Here is a 17,422-nt window from a genome sequence, read left to right as displayed (position 1 = left end):
CCCACAGGCTGCTCCCGTGCGTGGGGCCTCAGGTGACATCTGCGTAGTTCACCTGGTCCTGCCTCAGCACGTCACCTGCTGAATGTTCCCTGCAGGGCCCAGGGCTGAGCTGCTGTTTGAGGCAGCTCTGAGCAGTCAGGCCAGGGCTTCCCACAGCATTCCCAGTTCTTACTGGGTGATGACGGGACAGGTCAAAAACTGTGGAGTCACAGACTGGTTTGGGTTGGAAGGTTCCTTTGAGATCATCTCATTCCAGCCCCGCTGGTGCAGGTCCCTGGCAGGATGGTGGGGCTGGAGTGGCCACACCTTGGGTGGGCTTCCCTAAGTGAGCCCCTTCCCTGCAGGTACCACGGCCCACGTGGGGATCGCCCTGTACGGGGTGGACAACAAAAGTGGTCACAGGCACCTGGATGGAGACAACGCCTTCCACCGCAACAGCCTGGACGTGTTCCAGATCGCCACGGAGCGCAGCCTCGGCAGCATCTGGCGCATCCGCATCTGGCACGACAACAAAGGTGGGGCATGTGGATGGATCACACACCCCAGGCCAGAACCAGGCTCTGATCCACCTGATACCTGGGCCAGGAGAGAGGGATGAGAGCCTGCACTGGCTCCTGGTGACCTGCTGGCTTGGGGGCACATTGCTGGGGGGAACATGGAGTCTCCATCACGGGGAATTCCACAGACTGGCCTGGTGTCACCCCAGACACATACGATGCCACATGCTGTGCACTGTGACAGTGTCTGTAAATGTCACCTCAGGGGTGAGCTGGCTGTGCCAAGCTTTTCTGGGTACTGTGGTGGTGATGGCGTCACAGGGAACTGCTGCTGTCCCACTGACAGGTCCTCACACAGGAAATATCTGCCATGGAATATTTCTCCATCTCTTCCCTTTCAGGACTCAGCCCCTCCTGGTACCTGCAGCACGTCATCGTGCGGGACCTGCAGAGCAGCAAGAGCTACTTCTTCCTGGTGAACGACTGGCTGTCGGTGGAGAGCGAGGACAACGATGGCATGGTGGAGAAGGAGGTGTTTGCTGCCAGTGAGTGCTCACCCAGTGTGGGTTTGGGGTGCTGAGCAGTTCTCATGGCACAGGGGAGCAGAGAGGCCCCAGAGCCTCCACACTGGCTCTTCCTCGTGGCAGTGACGCCAGGCGCTCTGCTGGGTCTTTAGTGCTGGAGGACGGGGCACAGCAAGGACCTGTGCGGGGTAGAACCACAGAATCGTGCAATTGTTCAGGTTGTTCTGCAGGGAGGGGTGTGGTGTGCCCAGCCAGGTCCCCCCCTGCAGCGCAGCCACCCCGAGTGTCCCTCTCTGTCCCCAGGCGAGACGGAGCTGAGGAGCTTCTGGCGGATCTTCGTGGCGGAGCTGCAGCGAGGCTTCTTCGAGAAGCACGTGTGGCTGTCGCTGTGGGACCGCCCGCCCCGCAGCCGCTTCACCCGCGTCCAGAGAGCCACCTGCTGCTCCCTGCTCGTCTTCCTCTTCCTCTGTGCCAACGCCGTGTGGTACGGCGTGGTGGGCAACGTCCACCTCAGGTGCGCTGGGCCCTCGGTGCCCTGGCCAGCCCCTGTTTCTTCCTCTGCCCACCTGAAATACCCGGTCGTGCGGTTTTGCCTCCTTCTTTCTTACCTGGCAACCCTAAATGTTCCTGCTGACACCTGTCTCGTGTCTCTTGGTTCTCTCCAGCAACGTGGCCGTTTCCAACCTGATCCCTGTGAGTGTGGACACGGTGGCTGTTGGTCTGGTGTCCAGCGTGGTGGTTTATCCCCTCTACCTGGTCATTTTATTTCTCTTCCGGATGGCTCGTGGCAAGGTGAGGAGGAGGAGTGGTTGCAGGCTGCTCTGATGGGTGGGATGCCACCAGCTTTGCTTATCTGAGGCTAAATTTTGTCCTTCCTGGGACCTCACCCTTAGGGAGTCTCTGCCTCCCTCCCTTGACCTCAGATCACTGCCTGGACTCTGGCAGTGCCCAGAGACCAAAGGGGCAGATGTTAGGAGCTATTTAGGCACCTCCTCCCTCTTGATTTCAGTGTGTGACACTCACTCAAATGCCCTGCAAAGGCACAGCCCTTTGCTGCACTGGCAGGAACCCAGGAGATGCTCACTGGAGCCTCTCTAATGCAATGTCTGCCCTGGGTACAGCTCAGCTGGCTGAGCAGAGCTGTGGTTAAGCAGCTGGGAAGGGATTAGCTGGGGATTTAATGACTAGTTAGGCACAATTAACAGCCACATTAAGTATTGCAGCCAGCTGCTCAGGGACTGATGAGCATCAACTGTGTCTGATGCTCCTTGTTCCTGTAAGCACACAGGAACAAGCTTTCAAACTCAGGGGGCTTCCTGGGAGCTTGTGCCTGGGACAGCCTGGGTAGCACTGGGCTGTGGTGGATGAGGTGTCCAAGGAGCCTGGGGGGCAGTGGAGGATGGGTCTGTGCCTGTTCTCAGCCCCCCTGGGCAGATCTGGGCTCCCCACCAGAGCAGGGAGCTGGAGGGATCCTCAGCAGCAGTGGCAGTGTCACCTCCATCCCTCCTTCCTGTCCCCTGCAGGTCTCCATCAGCCACACAGTGACTCACTCAGACCAGCAGTCCTTGGAGATTGACAACTACCTGGACTCCTCAATCCTCGACAGCTCCTTCCCCACCTTCCCCGGGCTCCAGGCAGAGGTAAATGCTTCCTTCCCAAAGCTGGACAGGCTGCACAGAGTGTGTGCTCCCTGCAGGGACAGTGTCCACCCCAGCTGTCAGGGGGAGAGCTGAGGCACTCAAATGCCTCAGGAAAATCCCAGTGCTGGGGGAGAGCACGGCCCTTCATCCCTCACCTGCCCAGGCCAATCCCAGATGTGTCTCCAGCTGTCTGTGGTCATGGATCTCCCTGCTGTGCCTGTGGGTTATCTCTGGAGGGGGGCAGGCTCCTGGAGGTGTGGGCCCAGAGCTGGCAGCACCTCCAGCTTCCCAGTGACCGCTGGTGCTCACAACCTGCTGCATTAGCCGGGCACAGACCAGTGTCATGTGCCTGAAATGCCTCCGTTTGCCCCACAGGCCTTCTCTGAGCAAACCAAAACAGATCTGTTCTTGGAGGACTCCAAAAGGTGAGGAAGTTCCTGGGGATGGAGTTTCTGCTTTGCTGGGCTGGGGTTGTGCTGTTTCCCTGCAGACATTCCTGCCCAGTCCCTTTTCTCCTGCTTCCCCACACGGACCTGATGCCCCCTTTCGTGTTTTCCCGCAGCCTGGTGCGATGGCCCTCCAGTGAGGCCCTGCTCAGCTGGCCAGACCTCCTCAGTGACCCCTCCATCATGGGCAACACCATCCAGAAGCTGAAGAGAGGCCGGGCCAGCCGCCACCTCGGGCTGGAGGCCCCGCTGGCCACCGAGGAGGACAGTTTGTCCCTCGGCATTCACCAGGGACAGCCCCGGTACTTCTCTGCCTCAGGTTAGACAGGCAGAGCTGCTGCCATCACCACTGGCTTCACTTTGAAGGGCAGAGGAGGAGGGTTGGGTCTACTCAGCAGGGGTTTTAATCTGGGAAAGCAGAAATCCTGGTGGGGATCAGTCTGGAGTGAGTGGTCCCACACTGCCAGCAGACTGGGAGCTAGAAGGGGTGTGTTTCCGTGGGAGTGCTTCAAGCAACCAGCTCTTTCTCGCTGCTTGCAAAGCCACAGTGTGTCCCTGAGCCTCTGTAAGTGGCTGGAGAAGGAGAACTTGGCTCCCTTGAAGCAGCAGGAGCTGGGGCTTGACAGGAGCTGAGGGACAGGGAGCAGGGGAGGGCTGTCCATGGAGAAGGACATCACCCTGGCCCTCCTCCTCCTCCCCAGTTCCACCATTTGGCTGAGCCCTTGTGTGTGGAGCCATGCCCTGGTGTGTGCTGGGCGCTGTGCTCGTGCCCAATGCTCTTTGTGCTCTGTCCCTTCCCCAGACGAGGATCTGATCCGGCAGATCCTGGCGGATGGAGCCAGCGGCATCTCCCACTCCCAGGACCTGGGGCCGTACATGAGAGCTGAAACAGATCTGATCTCAGGCCTGTAAGTGTTTGGGGGGCAGAGACTTCACTGAGCCCGAGCCTCCTGCCCCTTGTCCTCCCTCCCAGCTGAGCTGAAATGCCCCTAGATTCGGGACATTTCCATGGGTCACTGTGCTCCTGCTGGCCATGATTCCTGCAGCCCCCACAGCCAGCGCTCCAGGAGGGCACAGCTGTCACCCTTTGCCTCTCAGTGCCAGCAGTGACACAGCTGTCACCCTTTGCCTCTCAGTGCCAGCAGTGACACAGCTGTCACCCTTTGCCTCGGCAGGTCCAGCGTGTTCGGGGAGAAGGTGGAGACTGTCATGATGCAGAAGCTGAACGACAAAGGGCAGAGCGTGGCAGCTCCTCCCAGAGAAGTGAGCAGATCAGCCAAGTCCACGTGGACAGGTACCAGGGCTGTGCCCGTCAGGGCAGGGGCCATCCCACACAGCAACACTTGGGGGAGCAGAGGGGAAATACAAAAGGAGTCTTAGGAAAGGCTTGGGCTATATCTGCTATTTCCTGCCACCTTCTTTCGGAGCCTGGATCTCTTCATGTGCTGCTTAGTGGGAAATGTTTGGGATAATCCCTCCAAACTCCCCACCCAGGACGGGTGGGGAGCTCAGCCCTTCCTGTGCCCACTGGATCCCTTTGGCAGGAATGTTCACATTTGCTTTCCCTCCTCCTCCCAGTTGCAGACCAAACGTTCAGGAAGCGCCTGCTCCCCCCCTGGTGCTCCTACCTGGCTCATGGCATCAGCCTCCTGCTCTTCGCCACCTCCACGGGGGTCTCCGTGTGGATCGGGGTGGGCTTTTCCTCCAGCGTGGCCCTCATGTGGCTCATCTCAGGGATATTCAGCTTTCTGGCATCCTTCCTGGTCTGGGAGCCCCTGAAGGTGAGGACACCGTGACACACCTGTACATGTGTGTGTAATTCATGTCTTGTCCAGCTCCTAATCACAGAATCACTGAATCGGGGGGTGGGAAAAGCCCTATAGGGTCATCAGATCCAGCCATTAGCCCACCATGTTCACCACTAACCCTGTCCTCGTGCCAAACCCACACGGTTTTTGAGCATTTCCAGGGATGGGGACTCCCCCACTGCCCTGGGCAGTCTGTGCCAGGGCTTGACAACCTTTTCCGTGAGGAAATCGAGTCAGACTGGGCCCGATGGTCATTGGATGGTCTCTCCCAGCTCCATATCCCTCAGGAAGGGAAGGATGTGGATGCCAGAAGCAGCAGGGGAGGCAGGGCTGCTGGGAGGGCTGGTGGCACGTTGTTTTAGGGGTTGTCTGGCTGCTGCAGGGAGGAGCTGTGCTGTGCTGGCTGTGCTCAAGGGCCCGCAGGAGCTGCTGCTGCTGGAGTGCCCGGGTGGCACAGCTCTCCGCAGGCTCAGACCCTCCCTGTCCCCAGGTGCTGCTGGAGGCCCTGTACTTCTCCCTGGTTGCCAGGCGCCTGCACCCCGAGGAGGACGACACGCTGGTGGAGCAGCCCTGCGTGGAACACGTGTCGGAGAAGATCAGCAAAGTCCGTCCCCCGCAGGGCTTCGCCCTCTTCCAGGCCAAGGAGGAGGCCAGGAAGGTCAAACTGCTGCACAGGATGCTGAAGGTGGGACATCTCCTGCTGCCCAGGGCAGAGGGGCTGAGATACATCCTGGTGTGGGTCCTCCCAGCCCGGCTGGGATCCCCTCAGCTAGTGGGTGCACGTTTTCAGCTTCTGCCTCAGTTTCCTCATCTGTCAAAAGTCTGGCAGTGATTTTCATCTTCTCCTTGGAGCTCTGAGGGGGCTGAAAAGCAGAACCATGAGGGGGCTGATTTGGAGCAGCTGGTGTTTGGCTCCATAACTCGGGTGTTTGAGGTTAGAGCAAGGTTTGAGTGTGGAGCAGACACCAATTTGTACAGGAAAATTCATTAGTTGAGTCTTTTGAAATGCAGCTTCCTGTCTGGGAGCAGAAATTTCAGCCTTTGTAGTTCATTCAGTACTGATCCTCCACTTGTGCTGGGAATACACAGCTGCTTTGATGGAATCAGGTTATTTTTAACTGAGTGATTCCCCTTTAAAGATGGAACCCCCCCATAACTATTGGATAAGCTGAACTGACAGCATATAGCAGCTCTTTCAGCAAAGAATCTTGTTATGAACCTGTGATCTGGGTTTCATTTTAAGCCTCTTTTCATATGAAAAAAAGAAAGAACAGCCTGCTCAAGGTCCTGATCCTGCTGCTGCAGGATTGGGATCCAGCTCCTCCATGCAATTCCCATCTACTCTCTTTTTCCCAGAATTTCCTCATCTACATGATGTTCTTGCTGGTGATCCTGCTCACCAACTACGGAGACACGTCCCGCACCAGCCGGGCCTTCCTCCTGCAGAGCTCCATCAAGCAGCAGCTGGGCAGCAACGAATTCCTCCTCATCAAGAGGTACCTGCCCAGGCCCTGGGATGGGGGATGAGGTGGTGGTGTGTGTCAGGGAAGCTGCCCTTCCTCGCTCTGCACATTTGGTTTAACTGGATACAATTTTCCCAGCTGAGTTTTCACACCGCTGGGAATGCCACGAGCCCAGCCTGACCCTGGAACACTGCCTGGGGTTGAGGGTGTCCCACTCCAGAGCCCTTGGTGCTGTGCACATCAGCGTGGCTCGGCTGTGCCAGAGTCACTGGAGCTTTGATTTCACCACAGTGTGGCTCAGGAGTTATTCCAGTGAGCTTGGTAGGGTTTTTGGGGTGAGAGTGGCATAAAGGGGGATAATCTGGTCCTAAGCAGCATGTCTTACTCACTGCACTGCCACATACCCCTGCTCATCCAGGTGCCAAGTGGATTCAGTCGTTTTTAGGTCATGTCAGATAATCCTTTTTCTGACCTCATCCCAGCCCCTGGAAGGGGTGGGACTGTGCCTGCTGGCTGGGAGAGCAGCCAGGTTGGCTCTGCAGTGCTCGGTGCCCCGGGCAGGTGAAAGCCCCAGGCTGGGTGAGACTTGGCCCTGGCCGAGCTGCCCCAGGGGCTCTGCCTCCCTCCCACACCGTGTTCCCCTTGCAGGTCGGATCAGTTCTGGCTCTGGATGTCGCGGGTGTTCCTCCCGTACCTGCACAACAACGGCTCGGGCCAGGAGAGCCACAGCACCACGCTGGGCACGGCCCGGCTGCGCCAGCTCCGCCTGCAGGAGGGTACGTGGGCTCTCACACGGGGCTGGGGACACTCCTGGAGGGATGGAATGGGCAGGTCTGGGTGCAGCTGGGGCTGAGGGAAGGCAGCAGAGGCCACACGGGCGGGTTTTAGTTTGTAGTTTGTACTTTAGGGAGCCCCTGGTTCTGCTCTGCAGGGATGAACTGGGGCTGCTGGTGATGGAAGCCTGGAATGGTTTGGGTTGGGAGAGGCCTTTAAAGCCCATCAGTCCCACTCATGACATCTTCCAGTAGCCCAGGTTGCTCCAAGCCCCATCCAACCCTTCCAGGGATGGGGCAGCCACAACTTCTCTGGGCAACTGTGCCAGGGCCTCAGCACCCTCACAGGGAACAATTTCTCCCCAGTTTCCCATCTAACCTTGCCCTCAGGTAGTTTAAAGCCGGTGATGTGTTCCAGGAGCAGAGTGGTGGTTCATAGTTACCCCAAGGCTGATTAGAATGCCTGTGTTCTGTACCCAGCAAATCCTATCTGAGCTGGTGGTGTGGATATATCATTACTCCTACGTTTTCCTTGTTAATATCCATTCTTTTCTTAATCCCTAACTTCTGCACGCTCCCTTCCCCTCACCCTGGTGAAATCATGGGGATTTATGCTGAAGAGAAAGGTTGGAGGGATGGCTGAGGTGTGGAGGGGTCTGGGAGGAGGGAGATGCTGGGGGTGTGAGCTCAGCTGTGCCCCAGCGCTGGCTGTGCTGGACTCCCTGGGGGTGACAGTGTGGTCTCATTCCAGCTGAGTGCCATGCCCAGGACATCCTACCTGGCATGGGCAGGGCCCAGAGGAGCTGCACTGACCAGCACAGCTTTGCCACCGCTGACTACGGCACGGGCTGGGAGAGGGCAGGCGGGAACGTGACGGCAGCGTGGGCCCACTCCCCACCCGACCTGGCAGGGTAAGGGGCTGCCCAGCCTGCTCCCACCCCCTGCTCCATCCCCCGTCCTCCAGAGATGGGACAGCTGGTCCTTGCAGACCTTTCCAAAGTCTGTACAGTTGGGTTTGTGCCCTGGGTGGTTCCCAGCCCTCAGCGAGGCCAACTGCATCCCCTGATCCTGGCAAAGGGCAAAGGGACACAAATGCCAAAGGGCTCCCCTGGGCACACCCACACTGGCTGTGGGAGTGGTGGGGGGCACCCAGCTTCCCTGGGGACATGCATGTCATCCCAAACTGTCTGAACAGCAGTGTTGTGCTGTTCTGGGGCGGCCCAGGGGCAGAGGGTTCAACTCTCACCTTCCAGGGCAGAGACAGGGAGGGTAACCCAGCACCCACAGAGCAGCACTAGATTTCTGTTCAAGGGGGTAATGGGAGCTTGTCCTGCACACTGGACATGAATCACTGTTGTTTCTGCTCTATTTTGACCCTGGAGGCATCTTCATGGGCCACCACAGGGCCTGGGGCTGTTCTGAGGTTGGGAACACTGAGGTGGATCAGTGCACCCCTATGATTTGTCTTGTGAAATAAATGCTGAGGCAGCTCTTGAGGGGCAGGATCTGCATCTGCACACCTGCTCCTGGCCTGCCACAGAGGAGAGCAACCAGTGCCCTTCATCCTCATGCCATGGCTCCTCTTCCTCTACAGGATCTGGTACTGGGGTTACATGTCCTTCTACGACAGCAGCGGGTACGTGCAGGAGCTGGGCCCTTCACTGGAGGAGAGCCGGGCCCAGCTGGACTTCCTGCAGCAGCACACATGGATCGACAACATGTGAGTGTGGCAGGGGCAGAGGAAGGTCCTGCTGTCAGCTGGGTGTCCAGGGATTCTGCTGGAGTGTCACAGGGAACGGGATCAACGATCCCACCCGGCAGTGGCCCCGGAGCTGGTGTTGTGCCAGTCCCTGAGCTGCTCCTCTCGCCCCGCAGGAGCCGGGCAGTGTTTGTGGAGCTGCTGCAGTACAACCCCAGCGTGGACCTGCACGTGGCCATCACCCTGCGCCTGGAATTCCCGGGATCCGGCCAGGCCATCGCTGCCCTCACCATCAGCCCCTTCCCGCTGCTGCGGCTCAGCGGGGGGGTCACGCTGCAGCTCCTCATGATGGTCAGTGGGGTACCTCCCCCGCACCCCTCTGCCCTGGGGTCACTGCAGGGGGGCTCTGGGGACCCTCAGCCAGGCTGGTCACTGTGCACTCAAGCTCCCCTGCCTGAATCCACTTGTCCCCTTGCCTGTCACCACTCTGCTCCCAGGCCTGGGCAGCACACAGGGAATAGCCTTGGCACCACTGAGGGGAAGGAGGTTCCTCCTCCTCTTGGTCTTGTCTCAGGATTTTTGCTTCCTTGAGCTCATGTGTGTCGCTGTGGAAACATGAGGGTTTGTTCTGCCCTCAGTAGGGACAACCCCAGAGACCGTGGCTGGGTTGGGTGTCTGCAGGGACCTTGTCCCCTGGGCACTGCCACCCTGCCACAGGGGCATTGGACAGGGGCTCTGGGGAGCTTCAGAAGGGAGTGGGGCACTGGATGAGCAGGGAAGGCAGAGCAGGACAGTGCAGTGCTCCAGGTGGTGGAACAGGGCCTAGGCTGGGGGCATTTGCTGTCCTGGGTGCAGCACAGCAGTCATTTCCCTCTCCTTCCCTGGTGACCTCTCTGTTCCTCCTTCCCTGGTGACCTCCCCGTCCCTCCCCCAGGTCTTCCTCATGATGTTTGTGGTTTACTTCGTGGTGTCGGAGTCGCTGTCCATCAAGAAGGAGGGCAGAGCCTACTTCACCCACTGGGGCAACTACGGCCAGTGGCTCTTCATCCTGCTCACCACGAGCACCGTGGTGGTTCACCTCAGCCAGGTCACCCTCGCTGACCAGCAGTGGCTCAAGTACCTCAACAACCGCAGGGGCTTCACCAACTTCTACCAGGTGGCCTTTCTCAGCTCCGTGTTCAGCAGCCTGGCCGCGTCCCTGCTCTTCCTGCTGACTGTGCAGGTACAGAGGGATTGGGGGGGGAGCAGCACATGGGAACTGGGTGCTTTCCATCCTGCCTGGTCCCTGGCAGGGCCAGCAAAGGACCCTGAAGGAAAACATGCAGGATTGAGGTCCTGATCAGGCACTGGTTGGATGCTGGTGCCACATCAGGCCCTGCTGCAGGGTAGAGGGGTGGCAGGGGGGCCACGTGTGTCTCTGCTGTAGCACTTTGGGTCTCTACAGCCTGTGGGCCCCCAATTCCCTTGGCAGATCCAGCCAGGCGTGGCTGATGGGATGATTTTGTCTGCAAGGCACCTGTGGCCTGGGATGGTCTGTGCTCTGCCAGGGTTTGCGTTTCTCAGACGTGTGTGAGGCCCTCCCGTGCTGGGAGGGGTCTGTGCTGGAACTCCCCTCTCCCCTCCCCAGGCTGCCAGGCAGCTGCGGTTCGTCAGGCAGTGGTCAGTGTTCGGGAAGACCTTCCAGAAGTCGGCCAAGGAGCTCGTGGCTGCAGGGATGGCCTTCGCCCTCCTCCTCCTGGCCTACGCCCAGCTCGGCTTCCTGGTAACTGCCCCTGTCCCCCTCCCCTCACAGGGGGCTGGTTGTGGTGCTGTTGTCCCTCCTCCCTCACCATGGCACGACATGAGCAAAGCCCGTGGGCCCCCCGGGTGCTCCATGCCCACCCTGCCACAGGCAGCTTTGGGCAGGGGCTGTCCCTGTCACAGCTGATTCACAGGCCACCCCTCAGTGCCCGTGTAAGAGGGGATATCTTGGCTTAGGGGAATGCTTTGCCGCTGATGCCTTCTCATCACATCTCCCATGTCCCCTTTGCAGCTCTTCTCCTCCTCCTCCGAGTCGTTCCGCAGCGTGGGCAGCAGCCTCCTGCTGCTGCTGGCCCTGCTCCGGGGCAGCGGGAGCCTCCGGCCCTGCCTGCCCGAGGCCTCGGGGCTCTACTGCCTGTTCTGCACCAGCTACGTGGCCCTGGAGGTGTGGGTGGTGCTGAGGCTGCTGACGGTAGTGCTGATCCACAGCTACCGCGAGATGCACTTCGAGCTGTACCGTCCTGCCTTCGAGCCCCAGGACTATGAGATGGTGGAGCTGTTCGTGCGCAGGCTCAAGATGTGGATGGGCTTCAGCAAGGCCAAGGAGGTGAGAGCAGCCCGGGGGCTCCTGGAGAAGGGGCCAGATGTGCAAAGAGCAATGTCCACCATCTGTAGCCTTCCTTTGTCCCTGGCTACGTCCCACTGCTGCTCACAGCCGAGGTCCTCTGGCAGGGGAGGGCTGGAGCAGTCGCTATTCCTGAGGGCCCAAGGCTGGGTTAGGGATGGGGCACTGCAGGGCCATCAGCTGCCAGTTCTCAGCCCCACAGTTCCATGCGGTTTTAACCGGGATCCATCCCCCAGGTCCATGGCTTGTCACAAAAGGAATAACTGGGAGCAGCCCCGGGGTGTTGGGAGTGTTCCCTCTTGGAGCTCTGAACTAACCCTGCCCCTGCTCCCTCCAGTTCCGGCACAAGGTGAGGTTCGAAGGGATGGAGCCGCTGCCCTCCCGAGACTCCAGTGACTCCAAGTCCTTCCGGGGCCCCACTCCCAGCGCCGCCTCCGACAGCTCCAGGGCCTCCACGTCCTCCAGCCAGCTGGACGGGCTGAGCCTCGTGCTGAGCACCCGGGACAGCCTGGAAGTGGACGCCGACATCCAGCGCCTCCTCTCGCTCTTCGAGATGCTGCTGGCCCAGTTTGACCGTGTCAACCAGGTGACAGAGGACGTGTCGCGCATCGAGCTGCTCCTGGAGGGCTCCCGGAGCCGCCGCTCCCGCAGGAGGCTCCGCGGCCCCGAGGCCGGGCCGGGCAGGGGCTGTGCGGGCGGCTCGGAGCAGGGACCCTCCCCCGAGGTGTCGGACACGGACGTGCAGCCCCCGCTGTCCCCACGCGGGGCCGGGGCCGTGCCGGGCAGCCGGGGCTCGGTGCCCAGCCGGCTCCTGCGGGCGAGCCGAGGCGCCAGCGCGGTGGCCCCCGGCAAACCCTGCCCTGCGGCCGCACCGGCCGTCAGGAGGAAACGGCCCCTCCGCGCCAAGAACAGGGTGCACCCCACGGTCAAGTAACGGGGTGTGGGAGCAATGCCCGGGCAGGGCACGGGGAGGGGTTCTCCCAGGGTGGGCTGTGCCCGCCCTGCAGCCTCGGGAGCTGCCCGGCGGCTGGGCCGGCCGGGACACACGGGGTTCTCCCGCCACGCCGCTGGCACAGCCACGGCCTTCCCGGACCCCATGGCCTTCCCGGACCCCACGGCCTTCCCGGACCCCACGGGGGCATTCCAGTATTACAGGGCGGGGGACGAGGCCGAGCCTTTCCCCTGGGGCCGGGCAGGTGCAGGAGATCCCACTTGGAGCGGGCACCAGGGTGGTGACGACGGGGTGCGGGCACTGGGGGGAGCGGGACAAAGCTCAGCCCCTTCCCTGCTGGCTGTGCCGGATGGGAAAGGACGGGAGAGCCCCGGGCCTGGAGGGTTTGAACCAAGTCTTGGATTTTTGTCGACCAGATGCACTGTGGAGGAAAGCGACAGCTTTCGAGAAGGTATTTAACCCACCTTGTTTTTTAAGCATAAATAGATATATGGATAAATGCTATCTACGCCCAGATCAGTTAATTTCCAGTATTGGCTACTTTTATCCTCCAGAAATTGGTACTATTATTTGTATTTAAAGAAATCCAATATTTAAAACAAAGGACATTGGAAGCTCCAGCGAGCCCGGCCAGGCTGGGGGGGACAGGGAACAGCAGCTCGGCCCAAGGGCTTTGAGACTCTGGAGCTGCTCCAGCCTCCTCCAATTTGGGGTTCCCAAGGTGCTGGTGTCACCGTGGTCCCCACCTGTCCCTGTCCCCCCGCCGTGGCCCCTGGGCACAGCTGGCTGCTTGGCTTCTCTAACCCAAGGAATGTATTGCCCTAAGTATATGTATTTTTTTGGTTTACTTGTTCCTATGTACTGCCCAGCACTTTAAACAAGGCTTTCCTCGGCTACAGTGACACGTGCGAGCTAAGAACGGGATAATATATCACAAAAGCAGTATTTTGTTTGTTTAAATCATAAGCTGAAATGGGCAGTGAGGAGGAGAGCGCAGCCCCTGCTCAGGCAGCACCTTCCCTACAGCACAAAGGAGGCAGGTGAAGCCCTGAGGGAGCTTTTTTGGGGTCCCTCCAGCCCTGCCCCCCCCGGGACTGGCCGTGTGCTGGGCTACAGCTGCTGGGCTACAGCTGGGCTGTGCCATGGGGCACCCCCAGCTCACAGCACGGGGGGTGCAGAGCAGGGCCTGTTTGCCCCTCCCCGGGGTCTGCGCTCCCCTCCTCGGCCCCATTTCACCTTATGGCTATTGTAAGTAATTTATACGGGGTGTGTTTGTTTTTTAAATGTATATATTTTTGTATGTTTGCTATATTTTCATAGCATCGGTACCATGTTTGAAACATGTAGATAGGAGACAGAATACTATTGTCAGAGTTATTTAAAGGATGTATTAAGTGCTTCTTCCTGGGAATGTCCCGTGTATATAAGGATGGGGTGTCTGTGTGTGTGTGGTGCGTGTGCTCTCCTGGCTGAGGGTCGGCCGGGCTGGCTCAGGGCAAGGGGGGGAAGCCCCCAGGGGGTTCCTCCGTGTCTTCCAGAACCTGCTCCAGGCTTTGGACAGGCCAGAGGGTGGAAGGGAAGGCTCAGGCGGGCTGTGCTGCAGGGGAGGTGCCTCTGATGCTCCTGGAAGCCCCTTCCCATGGCAGGGGAGACCTTTCCAGGCAGAGAATGGGGTCTCCCCTGGCACTTCCATTGCTCCATCACCTGCTGAGCCTCCCCTCCAGCCCCAGCTGTGCTGGATACTTTTTAAGATTTCATTCCATGATCCATGTGCTTCCTTGGCTCCTTGGCCACATCCCGTCTGGGTGGCTGCAGGACAGTGGGTGCTTTGGGATGGCTTTAGGACAGGTTTGAGTTACCTTTGGAAAATTTGGGTGCTGTGCAGGACAGATGCTGTGGAAAGGTTGCAGAGGGATGAGGGCAGGAGAAGAGAGAGAGGATCAGTTCAAGTGAGCTGGTGGTTGGTCAGCGTGGAGGTGTTGGAAGAGCAGATGGCACAGAGGAGTGGAGTGTAGAGGGGAAATCCAATCCTGGTAACCAGGACACGCTGGTAATGGCAGGAAGGGCAGGTGGGAGATGACAGAGAAGGTCAGAGGGAGGATCCCTGCTCAGGGCAGGAGGTGCCTGGAGCAGGCAGAGCCAGCACTTCGTGGTTGAACCCAGGGGTGGGGCCAGGTGTTGGTCAGCTTTGTGCTCTGTGCTCCAAAAAAACCCCCTGGTTTTCAAGCCAGAGATGTAAAACTGTTGGCCCTGGATTTTTTGTTCCTTTAACTTTCCAGGCAGCACAGCACCAGGCTCTGCTCTGGCAGATGTCCCTGACTTATTTGGTGACAATGCCAGTGCAAGCCTTGTCCCCAAATCCCCAAGGCAGTAACAGGAGCAGGGGTGAGGTGTCCCAGGGTCCTGGAACGTGTCCCTGCAGCTGATCATGGCACAGGGCTGGGTCACATCCAGCTCCTAAGCTCCTTGCTCCACTCACAGCTACATGGGGGTAGATCGCCACCCCCAAGGGCCCTGTGGGAATATTTAGTGATTGAAATGAACCAAATGAACCAAGCAGGTCTTGGAAATCTCTTGAGGAGCCCAAAATTTCAGTTCACGACCCAGAGTTTAGTTCTCAGCTTGAGTATCCTCACTGAAAGAGGTCGGTGGTAGGAGTGAAGTGCATGAAGGAGACATGGAGGTAAGAGGAGTGAGAGGGCCCCAACTGCTTGGAGCAGCCCTTCCTAAGCTAAAGGGGAAGCTGTAAGAAGGACACTTCCCAAATCCATCAGGAGTTTTGTTCCCAAGTGCCTGTTCCTTACCCACCTTGCCCTGTGTGTGGGTGTGTGTGTGTGTGTTTGTGTGACTTGATGTGTGTGACTTACCAAGTGCTTCTTCTAATCAAAGAGGAGCAGAAATGGGATCAGACAACTGCCCTCCCTCTGTCCTTGCCTGGAAGAAGGGAGAGCAGCTCTGCCCCCCCACAGTTGTTCCCTGAAGAGCCCAAACCCTCTGTGGTGGGCAGCACCCACAGCTTCCAGCACTCACAGTTCTCAGAGCAGCAGTTACTCGTTCCAGCATCCCAGGGTCCCCTCAGTGTCCCAGCTAAGGCACAGCTGCAGCCACAGGGACTCAAGTCAGGAGTCACACCCTCACAGCAATAAACTTGACTTGCAGCCCTCACCAGTAAATCCCCCTGAATGTGTATTTCTGTGTCTGTAGTCACCAAGAGATGGTTTCTTATTTATTGTCGTCAATCTCACGACGATGCATCAGGATCAAGCTGCTTCAATGAAAAACAAAACCCCGATCCGTCAGTGCCAAGGGAGAGGGAGGGACTTCTGTAAGTGCCTTTTGTCTTTTTTTTTTTTAAAGAACAGTGATTGTGACCAAAATGCCAATGGTTCCTGTCGGGTCAGCATTTCACTGCAAACAAAGATGGTGTGTTTTGTAACTGTGGGGATGCTTCTTAAAAACTGACAAGGTCAAATAAACACTGACTGCTACAACCTGGCTTGGCTGGTTTTGTCTCAGTCCCTGCAGCCCCTCCTTGAGGGGCAAAGCAGCTCCAGCCAGGGCTGCTTCCCCACCCCATACTCATGTACTCGTGCCCAAAATGTTAATTAAGGTCTCCTGCACAAGACAAGACACTTCCTTAAATCCTCCAGCCTCTTAGGGCAGCTCTGGGCTGGCATTAGTGGCACCAGCTCCTGAGGTCACCCAAAGGAGACAGGGCCAAGGCAGAGTGTGGCTCCAGGGCTCACACAAAGCTGCCCTGGCTCACCTGTGGTGGGCAATGCCCACAGAAAAGCCCCCTCCCCACTGCAGAGGTTACCTGAAGCTGAACCACAAGGAACATCCCAGTGCAGGGGCTGGAACACAGCCAGGAATCTCCCCTGTGTCCAGCACTGGGAGGTGAGGGGGGTGGTTACAGGAGCAACACAGATCAGGAAGCTGAAAGGGGGAAGGATTTACAGGATTAGGAAACAGCTGGAACCTTCCCAGGCCAGCAAGAACCACTGACCAGACAAACACTTTATTTCCTTTACGACTCAAACACTCAAACACAACAGACACTTGGTTCCCAAACACCCTGCACAGGCCAGGGGGGGGCCCTTCTGTCCCATCCCCTGGCACTTCACAGTCCCACGTGCACATTGCACTTGTCTTCACCTCACTGCTGTCAGCCATTCCCAAATCCACATCTCCCAGCCAGGGCCAGAGCAGGAGATAAAGTACTCACAGTATAGTCCAGCTTACGTGGTGTCTCCCAGGTGGGTAGTGTAGTGTCTGGTGCTCACCTCACCCCAAGGTGGGTACAGAATCCCATTCCAGCTGTGCACAGCTGGGCTGGAAGGGCCTGAACCTTTGAGGAGTCCCAGGAGAGACTGTCACTGTTAGTGCAACAGGCAAAACTCGTGCAGAGATGATGCCCCGAGCCATGGCGAGTCTCCAAACCGGGTTACAGGAGAAGGCTGGGATACTCCAGCATTCCTGCAACCAGTGGAAGTTCTGCAGATGGACCTGGAAGTCGGGTCTAGCCTTGGGCTGAACACCTGGAGCCAGCCCCCGTGGGTCAGACTGTTCATCCCCAGGGATTCCTGGCCCAGCTCTGCCATTCTGCTGCTCTGCCTCCCTGTTTGCTGTTATCTCTGGTGGCAAAATAATTTCTGTTGTGAATCTCTCAAAATAATGCAGAAAAACCCTTGGGAATTTAAGCAGCATTTTGGGCAGGAGAGAACCCAAATTAACTCCAGAGCTGGCAGCAGAATGAGTCAGAGCCTGGAAAGTCCAAGTGCTGAGAGACTCCAAGTCCAGGTAGGAGCTGGGATTCCAGGGTGCTCAAAAATAGCCACTGGATTTCCAATACTTCATATTTCGTTCCCAATAAAGTAATCAAAAATCCCACCGTTCCTGCACCTTCATCTGGATCTGCAGAATATCATCCTTTGTCTGCTTCCACCAGGAGCTGATGTGGAAGGAGTCCAAAGAAAGGTTCTGCAGGCAAGTTCCCAACAGAGACAGAAGCCTTGAAATAGCTCAAACCAAATCAAACCAAACAGGGTGGGGTTGGTCCTCTCAGAGCTTCTGCTGGGAACAGCGTCCTCCTCAGGGAAGGCCGAGGCAGGAACATCCAAACCTGGCAGGGTTCAACGCCAAGTGCACGTGCAAGGAGCGCATCCGGGCCTCCCAAACCCTGTGTCCACATGGGTGCAGGGATCAGCAGGCAGGCAACACCATTCCCACGGCCTCGGCGTCGCGGAGCCCGGGCT

The 17,422-nt window shown here is 58.3% G+C and overlaps 2 protein-coding genes across 7 annotated transcripts in view; one reads left to right on the top strand and one right to left on the bottom strand.

Moving 5' to 3' along the window:
* Positions 1-12,289, top strand: part of PKD1 (polycystin 1, transient receptor potential channel interacting) — a 77,953-nt gene extending 65,664 nt beyond the window's left edge. For both annotated transcript variants that reach the window (XM_027897237.1, XM_027897236.1), the window contains exons 27-46: positions 345-515; positions 899-1,042; positions 1,325-1,535; positions 1,687-1,813; positions 2,545-2,661; positions 3,037-3,086; positions 3,224-3,426; positions 3,910-4,015; positions 4,283-4,401; positions 4,686-4,888; positions 5,406-5,600; positions 6,272-6,411; positions 7,027-7,154; positions 7,903-8,062; positions 8,746-8,871; positions 9,027-9,201; positions 9,785-10,072; positions 10,478-10,612; positions 10,883-11,197; positions 11,553-12,289. In XM_027897237.1, the coding sequence (XP_027753038.1) occupies positions 345-515; positions 899-1,042; positions 1,325-1,535; positions 1,687-1,813; positions 2,545-2,661; positions 3,037-3,086; positions 3,224-3,426; positions 3,910-4,015; positions 4,283-4,401; positions 4,686-4,888; positions 5,406-5,600; positions 6,272-6,411; positions 7,027-7,154; positions 7,903-8,062; positions 8,746-8,871; positions 9,027-9,201; positions 9,785-10,072; positions 10,478-10,612; positions 10,883-11,197; positions 11,553-12,149 (3,710 nt within the window). In that variant the 3' untranslated portion in view covers positions 12,150-12,289. The remainder of the gene's footprint in view (positions 1-344; positions 516-898; positions 1,043-1,324; positions 1,536-1,686; positions 1,814-2,544; positions 2,662-3,036; positions 3,087-3,223; positions 3,427-3,909; positions 4,016-4,282; positions 4,402-4,685; positions 4,889-5,405; positions 5,601-6,271; positions 6,412-7,026; positions 7,155-7,902; positions 8,063-8,745; positions 8,872-9,026; positions 9,202-9,784; positions 10,073-10,477; positions 10,613-10,882; positions 11,198-11,552) is intronic.
* Positions 12,290-16,142: 3,853 nt separating this feature from the next.
* TSC2 (TSC complex subunit 2) overlaps positions 16,143-17,422 on the bottom strand; it is a 31,576-nt gene continuing 30,296 nt past the window's right edge. For 4 of the 5 annotated variants that reach the window (XM_027897241.1, XM_027897239.1, XM_027897242.1 and 1 more), the window contains one exon: positions 16,170-17,371. In XM_027897241.1, the coding sequence (XP_027753042.1) occupies position 17,371 (1 nt within the window). In that variant the 3' untranslated portion in view covers positions 16,170-17,370. Of the gene's footprint in view, positions 17,372-17,422 lie in introns of all 5 variants that reach the window. The other variant, XM_027897238.1, reaches the window with a different exon arrangement.

This window comes from Empidonax traillii, unplaced genomic scaffold (assembly GCF_003031625.1).
Source record: "Empidonax traillii isolate 1590-97213 ecotype Southwest subspecies unplaced genomic scaffold, ASM303162v1 scaffold534:size827195, whole genome shotgun sequence".
NCBI classification, from domain to species: domain Eukaryota; kingdom Metazoa; phylum Chordata; class Aves; order Passeriformes; family Tyrannidae; genus Empidonax; species Empidonax traillii.
This window is presented reverse-complemented; position numbering and strand designations above follow the sequence as displayed.